This window comes from Leishmania martiniquensis, chromosome 33 (genome assembly GCF_017916325.1).
Source record: "Leishmania martiniquensis isolate LSCM1 chromosome 33, whole genome shotgun sequence".
Taxonomy (NCBI): Eukaryota; Euglenozoa; class Kinetoplastea; order Trypanosomatida; family Trypanosomatidae; genus Leishmania; species Leishmania martiniquensis.
The window spans coordinates 459,210-478,334 of NC_090168.1; the positions used below are offsets into that span (position 1 = coordinate 459,210).

A 19,125-nucleotide genomic window follows, 5' to 3' on the forward strand; every position below is an offset into this window, starting at 1 on the left:
TGTCGTCAAACTTTCCTCTTCTCCTCTCCAGCGATTGCTAAACCACTCTGTTGCCTCCCCCCTCTCCTTCCTTCCCCTCTTTTCTGTCCTGTGACGTAAGTCCTGTCGCGTCCCTGTCCCTCGCCCCCCCCCCACTTTCACCTTTAGATTCACCTTTTTCATCAGAAACTCAGGCGTGCAAGAGGTTGCTGTGTGTTTTGTTGCAGCCCAGGGCAGGAACAGATTCTGAGCGCCGCAATCCCTCCCCCCTCCCCTCCCTCCCCCTGCCCTCACCGCCACGCGAGACCGCTGTGTTGCTCTTCTGAGCGTCTGTAACGATCTCTGCCATTCAGTCGCACGCTCCTTTGCTCACCGACGAGAGCGACGTAGACAAGCAGCAGCAAACAAGCCTCAAAGGTGGGTTCGCCTCTCTACCCAAACGCATCTCAAGGTTCATCCTCCTCACCCCACCCCCTACCCCTGACAGTCCGCTGGTCCAGCGTCCATCACTCGAGTACTCAGTTGCGCCGTTCTACCGAAGGTGTGGACTTTCAACGAAAAAAAAGACCACGCGCACCTGCCTCATCAGTCGTCGCGCCGTGCCACCGTGTTACAGAGCTTGCTGGCTTTCTCAAGGTAGCCTCTTTGCTCCCTTTTTTTTTCGTGTGTATTGGCCACTTCTTTCCCGCTGCGTGCCTTCCTGCTCCTCGTGGGTGCATGTGGACGTAAGCGCTCCACTTTTGCTGGCCTTTTTGTTTCAATTCTTGTTCGCGCTCTTTTTTTTTTCGCCGCTCCCTTCGTGCGCATCTGCTTTTGTCCCCTTCCCTTCCTCCCGTTGCTTCCCCCTTCCTTCGCCTCTTTCAGCTGTTGCTGCGTGTGCGCGTCTCTGGAGGGGGTTGTTTTTCGCCTACTCTCTCCCTCTCCCTTCCACCGCCTCGGCCCCTGTACTTTCGCTTCGCGCACTTTATTGACCCGCTCTCTTCTCGCGCCCTTGTGACTTCTTCTCTTTCTCAGTGCTGTTGTTTCTGCCCCACTGTTGCCTCTCCCTCTCTCCCCTCTGCATTTGTCACGCTTCGGACACAGTCCATTTTGTTGTCCTCCTCGCTGTCTTCTCGCTTTTCTTCTTCGTTGTTGTTGAGGACGTGGCTGACCTCTTGGAGTGCTCTGTGGCGCGTTGTAGTGACTTTGCGTGAACTCTTTTTTTTCCTTCTCTCATCCACACACACACACACAGTCCTCTTGACTTCCCCCGTCGCTAATTTTTATTCTTTGTCTTCTTCGCTACTTCAGGGCACGCAGAGGGGCGAACAAAAAAAGAGGAAAAAGAAAGCCGTTGCTGCTGCTCCCTTCCATCCGCCTCGGCAGGGGCACCTCGCCAGAGTACGAAGTGGACAGCGAACGGGAAAAAAAGATATAAGGCAGAAAGCAGCTTTTCCTTGGGTGTTTTTTTTTCTATTTAGAGTGAGACCATCGTTAGGGGTCTCTGTCTCTCTTACTCCTCTCCCCTCCCTTATCTATCTCTGGGGCATTCGCTGGCCTCGCTACTGGTCGTGTGCGGGGACTTACCTGCTATCCTGATCGCCGCGAGTCTTCAGTCTTTGCGTCTTTTCATCGTCCCCCCAACCCCCAACCCCTACCTCTTCCGCGGACCGATACGTTTGCTCTTCTGTGTTCTTGACGTTTTAGCTCTCTCGCTGCCTGTTTGTGCCCTTCTACAGTTGCACCACGACGCCTGTCGACCTTGTTTTCCTCCGCGCTTCCGGTCTATTTAGCGGAGGCCTTCCTCTCTGTGTCAACGCGCCGTAGTGGACGCGTGAGTGTATTCTGCGCAGTCGCCCGCCTCATTTGTGTGTGTGTGTCTCCCTCTCTTACTCTCGTCTGACTGAGTAGGGCAGATATGACCGCTCGCCCACACCCGAACCCGCGTAGCGGAATGATGGCTGTGGAGAGCATCAAGACCACACTTACGAGCGACCCGCACGACCTCACGGAAATTCCGTCACTCTTCCAAACGTTTGGGCAGCCAGACGCCAGTAGCAGCGAGGATGACGTTATCGAGTTGATGGCGGGCACTTACGGTGCCGGGTACATTGGGCATGGTGCCGCCACGACCCCGTCGGCCACAGACTTGGATGACTACGCGGCCTCCGTCGACCCCCAGCGCGGCGACCAATTGGCCGGAGCCTCCGCCTCTTTGGTGGCTTGCTCGGGTCAGAGATCGGTGAGTGCCAGGCGTTCCCAGAACAACTTCAACCGCAGCTCGCACAACCCGTACGTACTACTCGGCAACAGCGATGTAGATAACCTTGCGCAGGAGAAGTATGCCTTAGCGAGCTCTTCTAGAGCTGTGCGGAGGCGCCGCAGCAGCTACAGCTACAGTAACAACACGTCGCAGAATGTTCTCATGTTTGAGTTCACCTCCACCTCTACCGGTGCTGACGTTGGCTCGAGCAGTCTTGCCGACAGCGGAACGGTTCACCGCTCCACCATGCAGCCACCACAGCAAAGTCAGCCCGCCGATGCCGCATCGAGAGGATTTTGGCGCGAAGGCAATCAGCTCACGCTGTCTGCCGCCGAAATCCGTCCCACCACCGTCGCGACCGTTGGCACCCTCACCTGGAGTGACAGGGCGCAAAACCTCCACGTTAACGTGAAGCAGCGCAGACGGCCCGGTAACAACTCGACCAGCTGCTCCCCTAACACCTCGAGCATGACAATACCGGTGATCCAGCCCGAGTTACCTGTGGCTGTCCACGCCCCCAGTCCGTCGGATGCTTCCATTCAGCAAACTGTAGGAGCCGTCCTCAGTGCCCCACACATCGCTGCCAGCGGCGACTGGACCGCGAGAAAACACATTCCATGTGGCCCTTCATCGAAGCAGCTCGGTCATGGCTGCATTACCGAGCCGGCGAGCGCTGCGAAAGCGGCGGACGGCGCTGAGGTTGCGGGGCAGCAGAAGAGGAGCGGGCCTGGATCGAGCACCTACACATTGAGCCAAAAGGCATCGAAGCCTGAGAATCATCAGCATCCACAAGAGCTACAGCAGCACTACGCCTACGAAGTGCCGTTTCAGCCTTACCCGTTGCAGCAGCAACTCCAGCAATCCTACGGTTACAGCGGTTATTCGAGCCATGCCTACTCGCCTGTACCTTTTCAGGGGGGCTACTACATGCAGTTAGCAGCGCTTTCACAGAAGCAGCCGTACTACCCCTCGCTGGTGCCCACTAGCAGCATGACTATAATTCAAGGCGCGGCCGGCGGCTCTCCTGGTCAAGCTTACACGGAAATGACATACGCATCGCTGCCGCAGCCGGCGCGGGCCCCCTACATGGCCGGTGGCGGGACCATGGTGGGCGCCTACGGCTATCTGCAGATGCCTCCCGTTGCGCAATGTGCTGGCGTGGTCCCTGGAAGCTTCTCTGAACTTCAGGCTCCTTCGAAGCGACGAGACACGCGCAGTGCTACTACGCCGGCGCAACGGGCCCAGGTACCGGCGACCGAGGACGCCGATCTTACCCCTGCCGCCCCTCCCTCTGGCCGTAGCACATCCATCAAGGTGCCATGGCCGCATGCGGACCCTGCACGAGTGCGCCATCAGAGCTCAAAGAAGGCCTTCATGTCAGCCTCGGCCCCCAGCTCGGGACCAACCCTCGAATCAGTCACAAAGACGGGTAAGAAGACCGCGCCAGCCGTGACCCGGGCGCCCGCCGCAGCAAAGGCAACGATCCCACCGTCGGCGAAGTCTGCCAAGAAGCAGGACGAGGATCGCTTTCACGTGGACCATGACGCGCCAGTTCGCTTCTTTGTCGTCGTGAAGCGCAAGATAGAGGGCCAGCGGTACGCTTGCTCCTTCTCCGCGAAGGAGGTGCCGGTGGGTAGCCACATGCTCGTCGAGGGAGACCGCGGTGCCGACATTGGCGAGGTGCTCCGTCACGTGTCCATTGAGCAGATGGCTCGCGACTGCGCCCTTGTTGAGAGGCTGCGGAAACGGGCGATGGAACGAATGGAGTTCAAGGCAGGCTCCATTTTAAACGCCAATGATAGCGCCGACTTCGACGCTGCCGATCTGCCGAAACTGACTGGTGAGGCTGCTTTAGAGTATGTCATGTCCTTCAAAACGTGGCCACGTCTGATTGGCCGAGCGACAGAGGAGGATATGGCGAATCTGGGGCCGCAGCTCGAGGCTGAGAAGCAAGCCTACGCGACCGCCAAGCCTATTGTGCAGCAGTTCATTGAAAACCGCTACTTGCAGCGCGTCGCACGCAACGAAGCGGCGCTGGCTGCAGCTGCCGCAGCAGCGGAGGCGTCCAAGGCGGTCGATCCTGCGGCTGCTGTAACCGAGGAGTCGGCCGAGCCGAGTGCCGATCACGTCTCCACAGACGATGGCGAGCGGCGACGCAACCTGACGCCCCTGTCGGAGGAGGAGCTCAAGATGCTGGAGCTTAGCCGGGAGGTCACGCTCGTCGATTGCGAGTATCAATTCACACGAGAGAAGATCACGCTGTACGTTAGCCGTCCATCTCGGAGCATTTTCGTAGACTTTCGCAGCATGCAGCGGAAGCTCTTCCGCACTTTTCGCTGTCGTATTTGGATCGCCTATATGGACGAGGTGACGCACGACAAAGACGCACCGGAGTCGTTTGTGTTCGTGCCATCTCTCTTATCGCCCGCCACTGCTACAAAAGAAACGTGCAACGGCGCCAAGAGCGTGGGCGATGTTGCGTGAAGACACATTATGAAAGAAGCGTCGCCATCGTGGAATGCGCCTTTGGCGTGCTCGCACGCACACTCCCCCACTCCTAACAGGCGCACAAAGGGGCTCCACAAAAAAACGCACAGCGACTCCTTTTCTGTCTCAACGTGTCCGCCCGGTCACTTCTCCGCTACGCCTCTCTTGAACATGGCACGGAGCCCGGCGTTCGGTGGCAGAGAGGGCCTCCTCTCTCGCCCTCTCACGGCCCTCTCCTTTTGCTTGTTGCCCGAAACGGGAGAAGGAAGGGAACACCGCCCCATGCCCGTCTCCCTCACCCCTTCCCATGCCACAGCATCGCAGGCACGCTGAGTTCAGCGAGGCAGCAGGAAAGTGTACGCGCGTGTTTGGCTACGCATTGGTGTGCCCCCTATCACCCCCCCTCCCCTCTCTCCCTCTCTCCTCCCCCGCATATGGATATAAACGGAAAACGCAAAAGGAAAACGAACGTTTTTTGTCCCGCGTCTCTTTCCATTTCTTTCCTTTACGGTGAACAAAAGCGCTAATGGAAATACCCCCCGCCCCGATCCGCCCCACGCTGCCCTGCTGCCCAAAACAAAGAATGAGGAGCTGTACGTGCTTGTTGCGGCAACCGCCTCCCTCCTCCACCCCCTCGGTTTCTTCTCCTTCGTCTAACTTCTGGAGGTGTTTTCTTTTTTTTCTGTGTGTGTGTGTTTCGGTGGTGGTGCCCTCACCAGAGTTCGCACGCAAGCTCCTCCTCTTCCTGTGTACGTGTTGCTCAAGTGATTTATGCCTTGTTAGCTTTCCTCCGCCGTCGTGGCTCTGTTGAGTCGCACTATTTCACTGATTGCCTCGCTTCTTCTTTTTCTGGTTGTTTTGTTTTTTTCCTGCATGCAAACGGCAACGCTTGCCGTGGCAAGGGTGAATCACCGACGCTCTGGGCTTGGTTTGCTTGTTTACTTTCCCTGTTTCACGGTCTGCCGCGGTTTGTGTATCGTCTAAAGGTACCGCTATTCAGAGCATAAGCGGAGAAGCAGAACAACGAGCCGTGCCAGGCTCCTTCCCTACTCTTCCCTCGCCCCCCCTATCCCTCATCTCCGCTGCTCCTTTCTTGTGGGAGGGGTGTCTTCCGTAGTCGTGCATGTTTTTGCGCATGTGCCCATTAGCGACCAGCAGCTATCCACAGGCTCCGTCAGCATACACACACACACACGCATGCACGTGGGGCTGGGCGCTTTCCTTCGTGGTTCACGTATGCGCATGCTAGTCTCTTGTCGTTAGCTCTGTTGTTTGGCTCTATGGTCTTCTGAGGCTGCGTAGATACCTTTCAGTGAGTACCATCCTCCTTCCCCTTCCGCGCGCACACGCAAGGTGGCTTGAACGAGGGTCAGCCATGCGCGTATGCAAGCACGCCTCCCTCGATAGGTCGACTGGGCGCGTCTTCCTTTGCCTCTTCACTGTTATTATTACTATTCGCCTTCGCTTCTGGGGGTCATCAAGGCTGGGGGTCAAAAAGCGAAGCGAAGCAATATAAATGCCGCTTACGAAAGAAGAATTTAAAAAATCTGCATGGAATGTTGAAAACGGTATCGCTCTTGCACTCTTAGTGCCCCTACCCACCCATTCCTCCCCCCTCTTGCCCTTTTTTTCCTGATCGAGGCCACGAGGCTGTCCATGTTCTTCATTGCTGTTGTTTTTTCTGTTTTTATATCCGACGCGCCCTGCCCGCATGTAAAGAGCTTTTTGAGCATCCCCCTCCGTGAACGGGACTCGCACAAGCAAAGACAAATAGCCGTGTGCATCACACCGAATGGCCGAGAAAGAGCCATGGAAGAGCACCCAGGTGAAACGGCATCCCCGGATTTTTGTGGATGCAGTGGCGGCCTTTAGCTTTCTTTAGAGCAGCGCTTTTTTTCTTTGTTGTTGTCTCCCCTTCAACGACACCCGCAGTCGTGCTGCTGCTGTTGTTGTTTCCTTCTATCTTCTTCCCTCTTTTCTCCTCCATTTCCGCTGAGGAGGTTCTGAAGAAGAGGCCGGTTTCGTTTTTTTGTCGTTTTTCTGTTTGTATGTGTGCGCGTCTGCCCCTCTTCGCATGAGTGGTGCTCATCTTGTAGTCCTCTCTGCATTATCATCTCTGACAGTTGCCGCTGCCTCTTGGCAGCGGTTTGTAACTGTTTTTTTTTTACGTCCCTATGTGTGTGCTGTGTCTACCTACATACGTGTACTCGCTCCTCGTGTCTTCCTCCTCGATTTATTGGCCCACACTCTCCATTATCGCTTCTGTTTTTTCCTCTTTCTCTCTCTTTCGGTCGCCGTTGTTCTCTTGTTCTGCTCTTCATGTCTTCTTCTGTGCCTTCCCTTCTCCTGGCTCGTTGATAGAATGCCAGCTCTTTCCTTGCCCTTTCCCCCCTTCTCTGTTTCTCTTCTGTCATCATCTCCACGTAGCATGAGGCGGGTGCTCTGCTTTTGTTTTTGTGCGTATGCTTTCGTACGCATCTGCGTGTCCCTCCGTCTCTGAGTCGACGTGTGCATGGATAACCTCCTTTGCCTCTTCTGACTGTCGCTGACTATGGTCTAGTTTTGGTCGGCTCTCTTCTTCTCGCTTCCTCAGCTCTGACCGCCTCATCCGTGGCGCTCATTTCACCCACAATGCATGTGCGCTCTTCATTTCTTTTCTTACAGTTCTCCCTCTCGCACGATGTTTCGCTCGTGCTGCTGCACTTGCGCGTGCCGCCAGTGCATTTGCCCTTATCTCTTTGCGTTTTTTTCTTTTCGCGTGTTCATTCACACCTTTTCTGGCGCTTTTTTTTCCTCCCCAAGCTATCGTCATTCGCACACATTACACAATGGCGGGCAGGGAGCCCTCGCCGGCTGAGAGAGGTTCAATGAAGTGGCGCACTGCGATGTGGACGGGCTCTCTTTTTCGTTTCCTTCACTTTGTTATTCGTGCTCGGCAGCGTGTGCTGCGGGCCGGGAATATTTACTTCATCAGTTCGCTGTTGCGTCACTTGGTGCCGGTGCAAGTCAGCGCGCAAAGGGAACGCTTCTTGGGCTGCTGCTCCTGCTAATACGCACGGAGGAGGGTCTCCAGCAACGGGTGGTGAGCAGAGGCCACCATGACGCATTTTCGCTTCACCACCCCTGTCCACCCTCTCCTTTACGCCAATGTTGTCTGCCTCCACAGAGAATCAAAATGGAAGAGCGTCAGCAGTACGCACCTAAGGCGCCTTCGCTGGCAATGCGCCGTCTCCAAATGATTTCCCTCATGCGTGCACCGCGAGTAGGCCGTTGATGCGTGTGTCAGCTTCATTGTGTGCGTTATGGTCTCTTCTCGCTCACCCAACCCCACCCCGCTGTCGTCGCTTCCGTTTCCTCCTCCGTTAGCGTTTTCAGTATGGCCCTGCACGCGATTAGCTAACGACTCACACCTCGTTCGTGCTGCATGAGCTCCACCCCACTGGATGCCTACCGCGAGCCCCTTTTACGCAACACGCCCGCGCCCTATCAAAGGCGTTCGGGTTCGCGAGAGAGCGGAATACCCCGTCCGCCACAGGCACGCGCCCCCCTTGTGACATCGACGAAAATGGGAGACGAGCACAGCGGGCCCCGCACACACCCACGCACGCGCGCACGCTGACAGAGAAGTCCGCCTAAGACAGGCGCCAGGGGCGGGAGCTTCCCGGCACAGCGCACCGAGCCCGCGCAAGGCGTGCGGTGCTCAGAAGAGAGCCGGAACGGTAGCCGAGGGAAGGCGGGAGGAGGCGCGCAGCACGTGCCCGAGGAAGGGGGCAGGGAGGCTGAGCTGTGCCTGTCGGCGCACAGCTGTGCAGGTGGGGACGGTGGCCGAAGGAGACACTGAATGGGACGACCGAAAAAGAGAAACCCTACGGCTCTTCCCACGAGCCGGACAGCTCATTGGGGGAAGAAGGCGTCTTCGTCACGTATGCTCTCTGTGCGCCTCCCTCTTTCCACGCTTCCTTGCGCGCACGCGAAGAAGAGTGCAGTGCAGGCGGCAAAAAGCCAACAGTAACGGCGACAGGGGGCCGAATGAAGGGGGAAGAGCAACGCCACTCTCAACGAGAGAGGAGGGGCGTGGTGCTCGTATGACGCGCTGTTGCAGGGATCGAAGAGTTACTAACAAAAAAAGCATCGATGAATGTGTGAGGGCTCCGCCGGCGCGAGCAGGGCATGGCTTTGCCTGTTGAATGGGGAAGTAGGCTTGGCCAGCTGCCGTTAGCGCATCCGTGAACCTTCGCACTGTAATCAGGGCTGGAGGGCGGTGCCTCTGCTTGACTCGGCCGGTAGCGCGCGCGCCTTCCTTTTCCGAGTATCACCCTGTATCTCTCTCGTCTTGTATGCGCTACCATCTCCCCATCACACCCGCCTTCCCTCCTCTTTCCTCACCCCTTCACACGCGAACAACTTTTTTTGGCTTGTCGCCATGCACCATTGGGCATGCGAGGCGGGTTTCACAGAACAGCACGCCGCCTTCTTGAAGCTGGCGGACATGGATAGTCAGCGCATACACACACATACACACGCACACAAAAAACCGCATTACATCCGAGGCACCGTCACTTCACATCCAAAAGTCTCACTGTGAGATGCACGATCAGAAAAAGGAGAAGCAGGTGCTACTCCCGGAGGAGCAGGAGACAGCCGCGCGGGAGCATGAGCGTGTCGGTGCCTTGTACAAGTCCGTATTGGGCTCAACGAAAGCTCAGCAGTACAATGCAGACACACTGGAAAACACTGAGGCGCTTCTGTTGGCTGTACCGGAGGCCTACACAGCGTATAACTGCCGCCGCCTCGCCTTTAAAGCCGTAGTAGCGACGCTGTCCTGCTCCGACGTGTCCGTGACAGACACCGAGGCGGCCACTTCAGCTTCTCGACGTCAGGAGGAGTGGCTTGTGCAGGAACTGAAGCTCAACTCAAAGGTGCTCATGCTCAACTACAAAAATTACAGCGCCTTCTCACACCGGCACTGGATCTTTGATCAGCTGGTAGGCTTGGCAACGGTAGAGATGCAGCAAGTCGCTGAGTGCGCTACCGGAACAGCTGTCGGCACCACTGTGCCTCGCATGTATGAGGTACTCCGTAGCCTACTTCGAAAGGAACGTGAGCAATGCGAGCAGCTGCTGCAGTTGGACGAGCGCAACTTCCACGCCTGGAATTATCGTCGCTGGGTCCTGGCACAGGAGCTCCGCGCCACCGGGCTCGCAGCGGCATACTGTTCCGCCGCCTCATCGCTGGCATCGGCGAAGGACGCGACGCAGCCTTCTGCGTCCGCCACCCCGGGACTTGTGTTCTTCTCTGCAGAGGAGGCTGGAGAGCTGGAGTACACGACGCGCAAGATCAAGAACAACTTCTCGAACTACAGTGCCTGGCATCAGCGTTCGCTGGCCATTCAGTCCGCAGTCGCTCGATGGCAGCGGTATCAGCAGGCACAGGCGGGGTCTGCTGATACCGCTGGAGACGCGCGAGAGCACCTGCAGGCATGGCGAGCAGCTCTTTTGATGCAGTTGCGGGAGGATGTGGATTTCTTGAAGCAGGCTATGTACTGCGACCCAAACGATCAGTCGGCGTGGTTCTACGCGCCGTTTGTATTTCAGCTACTGCGCAGTCAGTACCGATGCCATGAGGAGGATGCAGTGGCACTGGAGAACGCCTTCATCCATGCCGTGATTGAACTCGTCGCCGAAGTGGATCGGATGGGAACGGAAGGCGAGTGCTACTTGCCGTACTACTTTCTCCTCGACCAGCTAATAACACTGCCAGCCACGTCTCTTGAGCGGCACATCACAGCCTTGTCGGAGAAGGTGCCATCGCTGTTGGCATCAGCGAATGGCGAAGCGGCAGGCGACGGAAATGGGACGAAACCGTGGCAGCGCTGCTTCGAATACCTGCATGCGCGCTTGTCGAGGGCAGACACGTTTCGTCGGTGCCTTTACGACGATTTGTTTCAGCGCGCTCTGCAGGACTGCCCATTGCGGCGAGAGTCGCCTGCTGACCATCCGCCTCCCCCCTCTCGATGAACCGCTACCGCTGCGCGGTGCGTCGACTCTGCCTCGTGTGTGATGTCGGCCTCTTACACGAGACGCCATCGTAGGCGCTGCCAACACGGGGTCGTTGAAGGCTCGGAGGAATAAGCTCACGGACTCGCATTACGCGATGCTTGGCGTCTATGAGCGATGGCGTGCCTGTAGGTGGAAGTAGAGCCGGGCCGCAAAGAAGGGAGTCGCACCGAGCGAGCGAGTGAGTGCACAAAAGTAGGTGAGGAAAAGGAAAAAAAAGAAAACGCCAGTGTTAGACAGGCGCGGCGCTCATGTACCGCGCAGGAGCTCCCTCCCCACTCCTTTCCGTGGCATAGAATTTTCTTCGCACTCTCTCCTTGCGTCCCACCCCCCACCCCCTCATGACGTCTTTTTCTCAACAACGCGATCCACGAAAAGATCATCTAGCACGCTGTCACTCACGCTACGAGCATTCCTAAAGGTAAACAAAAGCAGGTCATCACGAGCAATGGGGTGCAGCGCTTCCAAGAGCAAGGGGGTTAGGGCGACCAGACCGCCGCAGAGTGAGGCGACTATGGCAAACGGGAACGCTGGCGGGCCTAACGGCCTTCCGCCACGACCCCCCTCAGATGTTTCAGCCCCTCAGGATGAACAGAACAAGAAAGCCCCCATGCAGCAAAGCGCTCAGTCGCCTAGTAACCGCTCCGTGGGGCAAATGGCTGGTCAGGCGGCCAGCCAAAGGGACGGCAACGCCGCCACCACGGACGCGGCTTCCGGGACGGTGAGCGGCAAGGACCAGCAAAGAAGCTCCTCTGATACGAGCGGCGGCGACGTGGACGGTGAGGGCATGTCTGTTGTGTTGCCAAAGGGTATCTGGATGAAGACGGAGGGAACGCCGTACTACTACTCCGCCACGGAGAACCTCTACTACCACCCGCCTAGCTGTCAGTTCTATGACCCGACAAACGAGATGTGGTATGACCCAGAGAAGGAGGAGTGGTATCACGATGACGCCACAGATTCCGAGGTGGTGTAGGCCCGCGCAACGCCTTTTCTTTTCAGCAGGGCTTACCGAAGCGAAAGATGGACCGGTACACTGTATCTTGTGCGTGTGTGCGTGTGTGCGTGTGTGTGGGGGGGGTTGTGTGCCCGAAATGGACGAGCTCGTGACGGTGTGGAAAAGAGAGCACGGCTGTACGCGGAAAGTAAGGCCATTTGCAGAGAAAGGATGTCTGTGTGAGTGCTCTTCTCTCTTGGAGGGCCGCAGCTGTGGCAGCAGCAAAGGCAACGCGTTTCCCTCGCAGCGGCGAAACGGAGTGCCGAAAGGCCTGCGCAGTGTTGGACACGCGGGCCACGTAAGATTAGAGTGTCTCCTCCCTTGAGCACTCACTGCTGGTACGGATATCGAAACGGCAGAAGAGAATGAAGTACGACATCACCCGCTCTCTGAGTTCCTCTTCCCTCTTTTCCCCTCTCGCCTCCGAGCCACCAAAGTCTCTGGGAAAAGTGACACCGATACGGGACTGAATGGGTTGGAAGAGTCTACGTCTCGCCATCCTAAGCACATGGGCCCCCAACTCCTCCAAGAGAGGGAGGGGAAGAGGGCTGCAGCCATTCTTTTCGGTCATTCTGCAGCGTCATCCCCACCCCTCTTCCCATCTCACCTCTTCTCGCTCTCGCTTTGTTTGCTGCGGCCCTTGTCTCTTTGAGGCTCGCTTCCTCCTTCTTCTCGCCCCTCTTTTACAGGCATCGTTGTCCTTGTCTTTTCCTTCTCCTCGTGCACGCCCGATGCCCCATTCCGACTCCACGTCATCCTTCCGCTGAGTGGGGCAACCGCGAGCGCCTGTGATGGGTGTCATCATGTATTCGTTTCTCTGGACGCATGCACTCCCTCCCCGACTCCACATCTCCATGTCTACTCGCGTTGGTCTCTTCTCTTTCCTTTTCTTTTTTTGACTTTGTTACTTCGGAGTGGCTCAGCTCTTCTCCTGCGCGCCGGCGCGTCAAAAAAAGAAAAAAGACGTGCGATAGGGGTACAGTGTTGTGTGAACGTCGGCGTCTCCGGCGTTGTGGCTGCGTGCAGTCTCTCTATCGTAGTTCGTTTGTCCCCTTCACAGCCCGGTCATCTGTAGCGGCAGGAGTTCAGTCTGTGTGTGCGTCTTTGTCACTGTATGTACTAGACCCTTACCTCTTTTTACTTTTCGTGGTGGTAGTGGCGGCTGTTGCTGTTGTTGTTCGCTTGTCTCGCCCGCTTTGGCTGATTGATTTGCACAATGAGGGCCTCTGAGCGCGCACGTCTTCCTCTTCCGCAAATATCCGTGTTGCCTTATGCGGATGCGCTATCAGAAGAAACGGAAAGGAACGAGAGACGTTTCACATCGGCACCAACCCGCCCATGAGTGGTCTCAGTCGCCGTCCCACATAGTCCGCTTGTGAGAGGTAGAAGAAAGCAGCGGAACGGAAGAGAGAGCAGGGAAGCGCGCCTCATTACCAATGCAGGTAGACTGGCGAAGAGGAAACAAAAAGTATCGATGCAAGTCGATGCGCACAACTCTAGTGTCTGATCGGTGGGTGCACAAGAGGGTGTGTAGGTGTATATATGCGTCTGTATTTGTGCCCATCATTGCACCCATGCACGCACGCATGCATATATACATTCATATATATACACGCCTAAATATATATATACAACTCGTCCTCGTTCACGCGTGCCGGTCTTTGCTCTCTTTCGACGATTTCCTTATTGTGGTGGTGACTGCGGGTGATGCGTAGCACCTCTGATGACGCTTGCCGCCATCCCTCTCTTTCTCCACGTGCACGTTTCGCGCGTCTGCTCCTTTTTTTTCTAACGTGGCTTCTGTGCGTATGACTTGGCGATATTCCTCTTCGGTGTGCAGTTGTTGGCGTTGCGGTAGAAGGCGAACGGGCAAACGGAACGAGGGAAGTGCCGCAGCCAAGCATCGAAAGTGTCAAAGTTGAGAAGAGGACAATGGTGAGAGCACGCCCACAGGGCGCTACGCAAACGTGAGGGTGAGCGACAAGAGCAACAGCAGTCAAAAGAAGGCCCGAGACGTGAAGAGTGGCGCAGTTCCCCCCACCCCCTTTTCCTCGCGCTTCTCCTTCTTTTAGCGTTGCCCAGCGCTCGCTTCCATGATAGAACTTGGCAGCGCGCTTAAGCGCGGAGGAGTGAGTGGAGCGGGGAAGAGAGAGGGAACGCGGTGTCAAGAGGAGGTGGGGGCTGTTGTTTTCACAGAGCAGAAAAATCCTTGCGCATTGGCAAGAGCGGTGTTCACCCGACACCCTTGCCCTCGTGCGTAATACCACCCCACCACCATCACCTGGACTCCTCGGCCCCCCCTTAAGGTCCATCGAGCGACACAAACGCATGCGTTGAGAGGCGGCCCTTCTCCCGGTGGCCTTCGTTTTTTTCTTTCCATCTCCGTTCTCTCCTTTGCTGTTTTCGTGTTTTTTTTTCTCTACTGGGCGAGTGCACTTTCTGTGCGTGTGTGTGTGTGTGTGTGTTCATCGTGGAGCTCTCACATGCGTTGCTTAGGTTCGCAAGAGAGCGTGACTGTCTGCGTTTCCCATGTGTGTGCGCCTAGAGGTTCTGGTGTAGCGAGCGCTGCGCGCCAGCGGTGTTCTTTTTTTTATTTCGTCGGTATTTCTCCGTCATACTTTGTTGTGCCTTCCCTTGGCTGTTGGCTTCCTGTACGTATTTTTGGTTCTTGTACTTTTCTCTCTCTGCCTCTGTCTTTGCGAATCTTGGTGGGTGAGTCGGTGTGTGCGCGCCAGATTTCGTACTGGTCTTCTAAATACGCCCATCTGTTCCGGACGGTAGCCGCAGTTTCAACGTGCGGCTTTGTGTCTGAGGCACGTGAGTGCAGGCGTGCAAATCAGTGGAGAGAGAAATGGGCGGAAATAGCTAGGAAGCAACCGCGCACAAAACGCGGGGTCTTTCGTCATTTCATGAGACACCTCTGCAGTCGAAGCCCTGGGGTATCCTCAAGCACACACATACACACTCACACACACAAAAGCGAAGTTGAAAGAAGAAAAAGGAAAGACTCCCCAGCACATCTTCACGGCCCAAGTGGAGTTGGTGGGAGCGATGAGTGTAGCGCATTCGAGTCAGGAGAGAAGGGCGACATGGAGTGGATGGCGGTAGCGAGATGCATCTAGTCCCCTCTCCGCCACAGTTCCCGACGCTACCTCCTTCCCTGGCGTGCCACTGATGGCGCCGCCCCTGCGCGGCACATGCCTTGATTGAGCCTCCTCCCCAGCCGGTGATTTTCATGCGCTCCGAAGACGCCGATGGTTGCCCTTTGGCCCGCATGCACTGTCGCTCATCTTCACCTCCATTCAGCTCTGCGGACGTGCCACGTGTCGATGCTGACTAGCCACTCACCTGTCGCCTGCCCCCCTTCCCACCCCTCCTCTCCCCATCGGTGTGCCTTTGGCCCCCGTCGCCGCTCTCAAGGCTGGTGCGCGCGTAAGCCCCCTCCCTCTTTCAATTTGCCTTTGCACGTCGGTGTCTCGCAGGCAATCGAGCCTCCCTTGGCTCGCCAACGCACACGCAGGCACGCTGCGGTGAAGCAGAGGAAGAAAATCAAAACAGCCCATCATGGATGGCGGCGACATGGCCTTCTACGAGGACGCAGTGCTCCCTTTGGGTGATGAGGGAGTGAAGGAGGATGCCCCGCAGGGTACCCTGAAGCTACTCGGCGACTTCCCCGAGCCCCTTACTGAGCCTCAGCGGCGTGCTGTTCAGCGCCACGTCTCGCAGAAAGTACGAGAGTACGAGGCGGTGCGGTACCAGGTGGCAGTGGTGGAGCGGGGGTACCTGGCTTTGCTGCGCCTCGTGAAGCGGCTGCGCCAGGAGGTTCAGGACCTTTCAGCAGCCCTCGCTGAGGGCGGAAGTAAGTCGCGGGCCTCCGTCTCCATGAGTACCGCGACTCTCACAACAACTGGCGCGACACCGTCCGCTGCCTCCACCGCTGCCGAAAGGTCGACAGCTTCGATTGCTACAGCTGCAACGCTGGTCGCCTCTGCGACGAAGGAAGGAGCCACCGCGCCGAAGCGCCGCCCAGGCGGGCTGTTGCTCCGCTCTTCCGTCTTCAGTGGCCTTCAGCGGGTGCTTCAGGCAGCCAAGACAGAGCAGCTAGATGAAAAGACAGAGCAGCTTTCGAGGCAGCGTGAGAGGATCGCGCGTGAATCCCGCCTGCGTCTCGTCAGTCGAGACCTGGAAGCACAGGAGGCACTGCTGGAGCCGCTGCAGCGCAAGTACGCGCGCGCCGTTGCGCTGGGTGCGGCAGCTGCGGAAGAGGTGACACCCCTGCTATCACTGCTAGAGGACATGTGGCAGCTTGAAGCGCTGTACCCCTCTCGCTTTTCCATGGCCGCCAAAGGTACGTTGCAGCCGTTTCTGGGTGACGGCTCACACACCGGGGGGGAGGGCGACACGGCAGAAGATGAGGTGGCACTCATGGGCACCGACGACGCAACCGGCGGCACGACAGCGCAATCGGTGGCCACCGTGCCATTTATGGTGCCCTTTACACCCTCTCACTACACGACCGACATTGAAGATCTGGTGCGTGGTCAGGTGGAGGAGGTCATCGACGAGTACTTGGCCTACCGCACCCGTATGGACCCGCTGCTGTACCAATTGGAGCAGTCTCAGCAGCTGGCGCAGGCGAAGAAAGTGGATCAGCTCATGGACGCTATCGGCATTGCTGGTGCGGAGACAGGCACTGAGGTGCTTCCAATCGGTGGTGCGGCCGCCGTGCTGGAAGATTATCGCGCCGAGATGTGGACTAAGAGGCCGCAGCACATGATGGAGATCTCGACGGACGAAGAGGATAACGACCAGGCCGAGGCGGGCACCACTGTAGGCGGTGATGCAGCAGACGCGGACCGCTACGACAGAGAGCAGATTAGGACGGCGCTGACGGCGCTGGACGACTTCGAGGACGCCTAAAGGAGTATGTGTTGTGTCCCCCGTGTATGTGAGTGCACCAAGCGGAGCACGAAAAAAAGGCCGTGAGGGCTTCAGTGGCTGCCGAGTGGAGACGTATCGCTCTTGTCCGTTGTCGGGAAAGCCGGGGGGAGGGGGAGGGGAAGGGCAACCGCACAGAGCGTCACGATGTTACGAATATCTACGCCTGTCGTATTCGGAGCCACTCCTTCCCTTCGCAGCCGAAATCGGAAGGGGAGACGCGCGTGCGCTGATGCGCGCCGGTGCAACTCGTCTTGGCTGCGGACGTGAAAATGTGATCATCAAGCTATGCTGACTCGCCTCCCCCCTCCCCCCCCTCACCCCTCACCCACGCTGTCACCCCCTTCTTACCCACTGCTACCTACCCCCCTCATGGAACGGGCGCGTTTCCTTTGCCTTTGCATCGCGAAGCCTTCTCTCTTTGGCACTGCGCTCGCTTTCCTGAAACCTTTTTTCAGTCGGCTGCTTGTGGCATTGGAGCACGCGGACGCTCACAAACGCGGCAGCGCTGCTCCTGCTGCTTTACTCTTTGCTTCTTACCCCTCCCACCCCCTTTTCCGCCAACTTCTACGCGATATCTTCCTGCCGCATACACTAAGCCACACGCGTGCGCACTCATCGATGTACGTTTGCTGTAGAGCTCAACGACACACATCAGCGTCCCTGAGTTAATCATGATTCCGCGCAATGTGCCTTACGAGCACAACCCGCCGCCTCGCGGCAACATCGTGACGGTCACCATGCCGGGCATCACCTCCTGTCGCGCAGAGCTCTCGCGCTACACAGGCGGGGATCCGATCACGGTGCTGTGCAACTGGTCTGACCTAGACCCCACAGACTGCTTGCACCTCGCAGATGTTGGTAAGAATCGGTTCACAGGGATGTCTTTTGGTCGGCGATTTCGGCGCGCATTGCGGCAATGGCAAAGCGTCGTCATGGGTCGGAAGAGTCACTGGCCAGACAGTGACGAGGATGAGAGTGTGGCAGAGGCGCAACGATGGACGTTGCCGGGCGCCGTACGTGGCGATGGCAGTGTCTCTGTCTCCGCTGCTAGGTTTACCTCTTCGTCGGACGGCGGTTCCTGCCACCCTCTTCCACTATCGTCGGCCGCCCGCACAGCGATCGAAGCCGCAGAGCTGGGTCTCACAGATCCGCCCGTGCTGTACAGAGCAAGGTGCCGTTTTGCGCCGCGGCTAGTGCACGGTGTTCTCGCTTCACCGGAGGTGGCGGAGGTGCGGCACCGGGGATGGTACCGCACCCTTAATCCTGTTCACTGGGCCATGACCGTGAAGGAGCTCATTACATGTTGGTGGTTCACGGTGCGACCTTTTCAGTGGTGCTACTCGGAGCCAGGCAGGACGAACATAGCAGGTCTGCGAGACCAGGCTGCATTCACGCGTGAGGTGCGACGCGGTGTGCGTCATATAGAAGACACAATGACGGCGAAGTCGCCTGGCGATGAGGCAGACGTAGAGAGACAAGGGAGCACTTCTGGAGTGGTAAAAAGAAAGCACCTGGTTCTCTTTGGGGTCAGCCGTGGCGCCACAACATGCTTCTACTCGGCCATGAAGCTGTCGAAGCAGGAAGCCAAGCATGTTTCTCTCGTACTCCTCGAGGCGCCATTCGACACACTGGACCACGTCATCGACGCATCGTGCTGGATACCGCGGCTCGCGCGCTGGCTTGCGCGGTCGTTCAGTGACTGGCGCGGCTCCCACGAGGAGAAATTCGCCTACGACTTTAATCCGCAGGAAGTGCACCTGCGCTGCCCCATCGCCTTCGTCATGTCCGTCAAGGACACGCGCGTGCCTATGGAATGCACACAGGCGCTGATAGACCGTGTACGGCGGGAGCTCGTTCCGCACATAATTCCTGCGGTGGAGGTGCTGGTGCTGCAACACAGCCGACATCCCACCATGGCCCTTGGCAAGAAGGAGGATCAGGACGCGTACGTGGCATTTGTGGAGCGGCTTTACGACACATACTGTGCCTCCGGGCCCGCGTGAAACATGGAGAAGTGTGGGGGCAGTGTCTGCAGCAATGGCGCGACTCAGTGAGAAAGTAAGAGTGCAGCGAGGGTCTTTTCCGCGTGTTTGGTGTTTCCCTTTCTCTTCGCCTTTCCCCTAACGATGTGTGTTTTGGGCGAGGAGAGGAGAGGGGGTGGGGCCAGCAAGGCTCCCCCCATTCTCTGTGAATGCCGAACCTCCGTGGTTGGTGGCGGTGGCCAGCCCCACGAGGGCGCTGTGTCAGAGTGACCTTGGAATGGGGGGAGGGGGTTGGAAGTTGTGCTCGTGTGACGGAGTTGGCGGACTGCCGTACCGCGTGTCTACAAAGCTGCTTCGCATCATGCGATAGGCCCTGTGACGGGCCGCGTTGAGCAGAAGCTGAGCTCGTGTGACGCATTGCGAGAGAGGACAGCCACATAG

At 57.5% G+C, this 19,125-nt stretch overlaps 5 protein-coding genes across 5 annotated transcripts; all 5 read left to right on the forward strand.

The window, feature by feature from the left end:
- Window positions 1–1,876: 1,876 nt before the first annotated feature.
- On the forward strand, window positions 1,877–4,705 carry LSCM1_02591 (uncharacterized protein; the record flags this gene model as incomplete). The annotated part of the gene is made up of 1 exon (XM_067320172.1): window positions 1,877–4,705. One exon carries the CDS (start codon window positions 1,877–1,879, stop codon window positions 4,703–4,705), a length of 2,829 nt encoding a protein of 942 aa, XP_067175547.1.
- Window positions 4,706–9,294: 4,589 nt separating this feature from the next.
- On the forward strand, window positions 9,295–10,725 carry LSCM1_02592 (uncharacterized protein; the record flags this gene model as incomplete). Its single annotated transcript, XM_067320173.1, has 1 exon — window positions 9,295–10,725. One exon carries the CDS (start codon window positions 9,295–9,297, stop codon window positions 10,723–10,725), a length of 1,431 nt encoding a protein of 476 aa, XP_067175548.1.
- Window positions 10,726–11,212: 487 nt separating this feature from the next.
- On the forward strand, window positions 11,213–11,740 carry LSCM1_02593 (uncharacterized protein; the record flags this gene model as incomplete). The annotated part of the gene is made up of 1 exon (XM_067320174.1): window positions 11,213–11,740. The coding sequence occupies one exon, from the start codon at window positions 11,213–11,215 to the stop codon at window positions 11,738–11,740; it is 528 nt and encodes a 175-aa protein (XP_067175549.1).
- Window positions 11,741–15,325: 3,585 nt separating this feature from the next.
- On the forward strand, window positions 15,326–16,681 carry LSCM1_02594 (uncharacterized protein; the record flags this gene model as incomplete). Its single annotated transcript, XM_067320175.1, has 1 exon — window positions 15,326–16,681. One exon carries the CDS (start codon window positions 15,326–15,328, stop codon window positions 16,679–16,681), a length of 1,356 nt encoding a protein of 451 aa, XP_067175550.1.
- A 692-nt stretch (window positions 16,682–17,373) lies between these two features.
- Window positions 17,374–18,705, forward strand: LSCM1_02595 (uncharacterized protein; the record flags this gene model as incomplete). Its single annotated transcript, XM_067320176.1, has 1 exon — window positions 17,374–18,705. The coding sequence occupies one exon, from the start codon at window positions 17,374–17,376 to the stop codon at window positions 18,703–18,705; it is 1,332 nt and encodes a 443-aa protein (XP_067175551.1).
- Window positions 18,706–19,125: the final 420 nt, after the last annotated feature.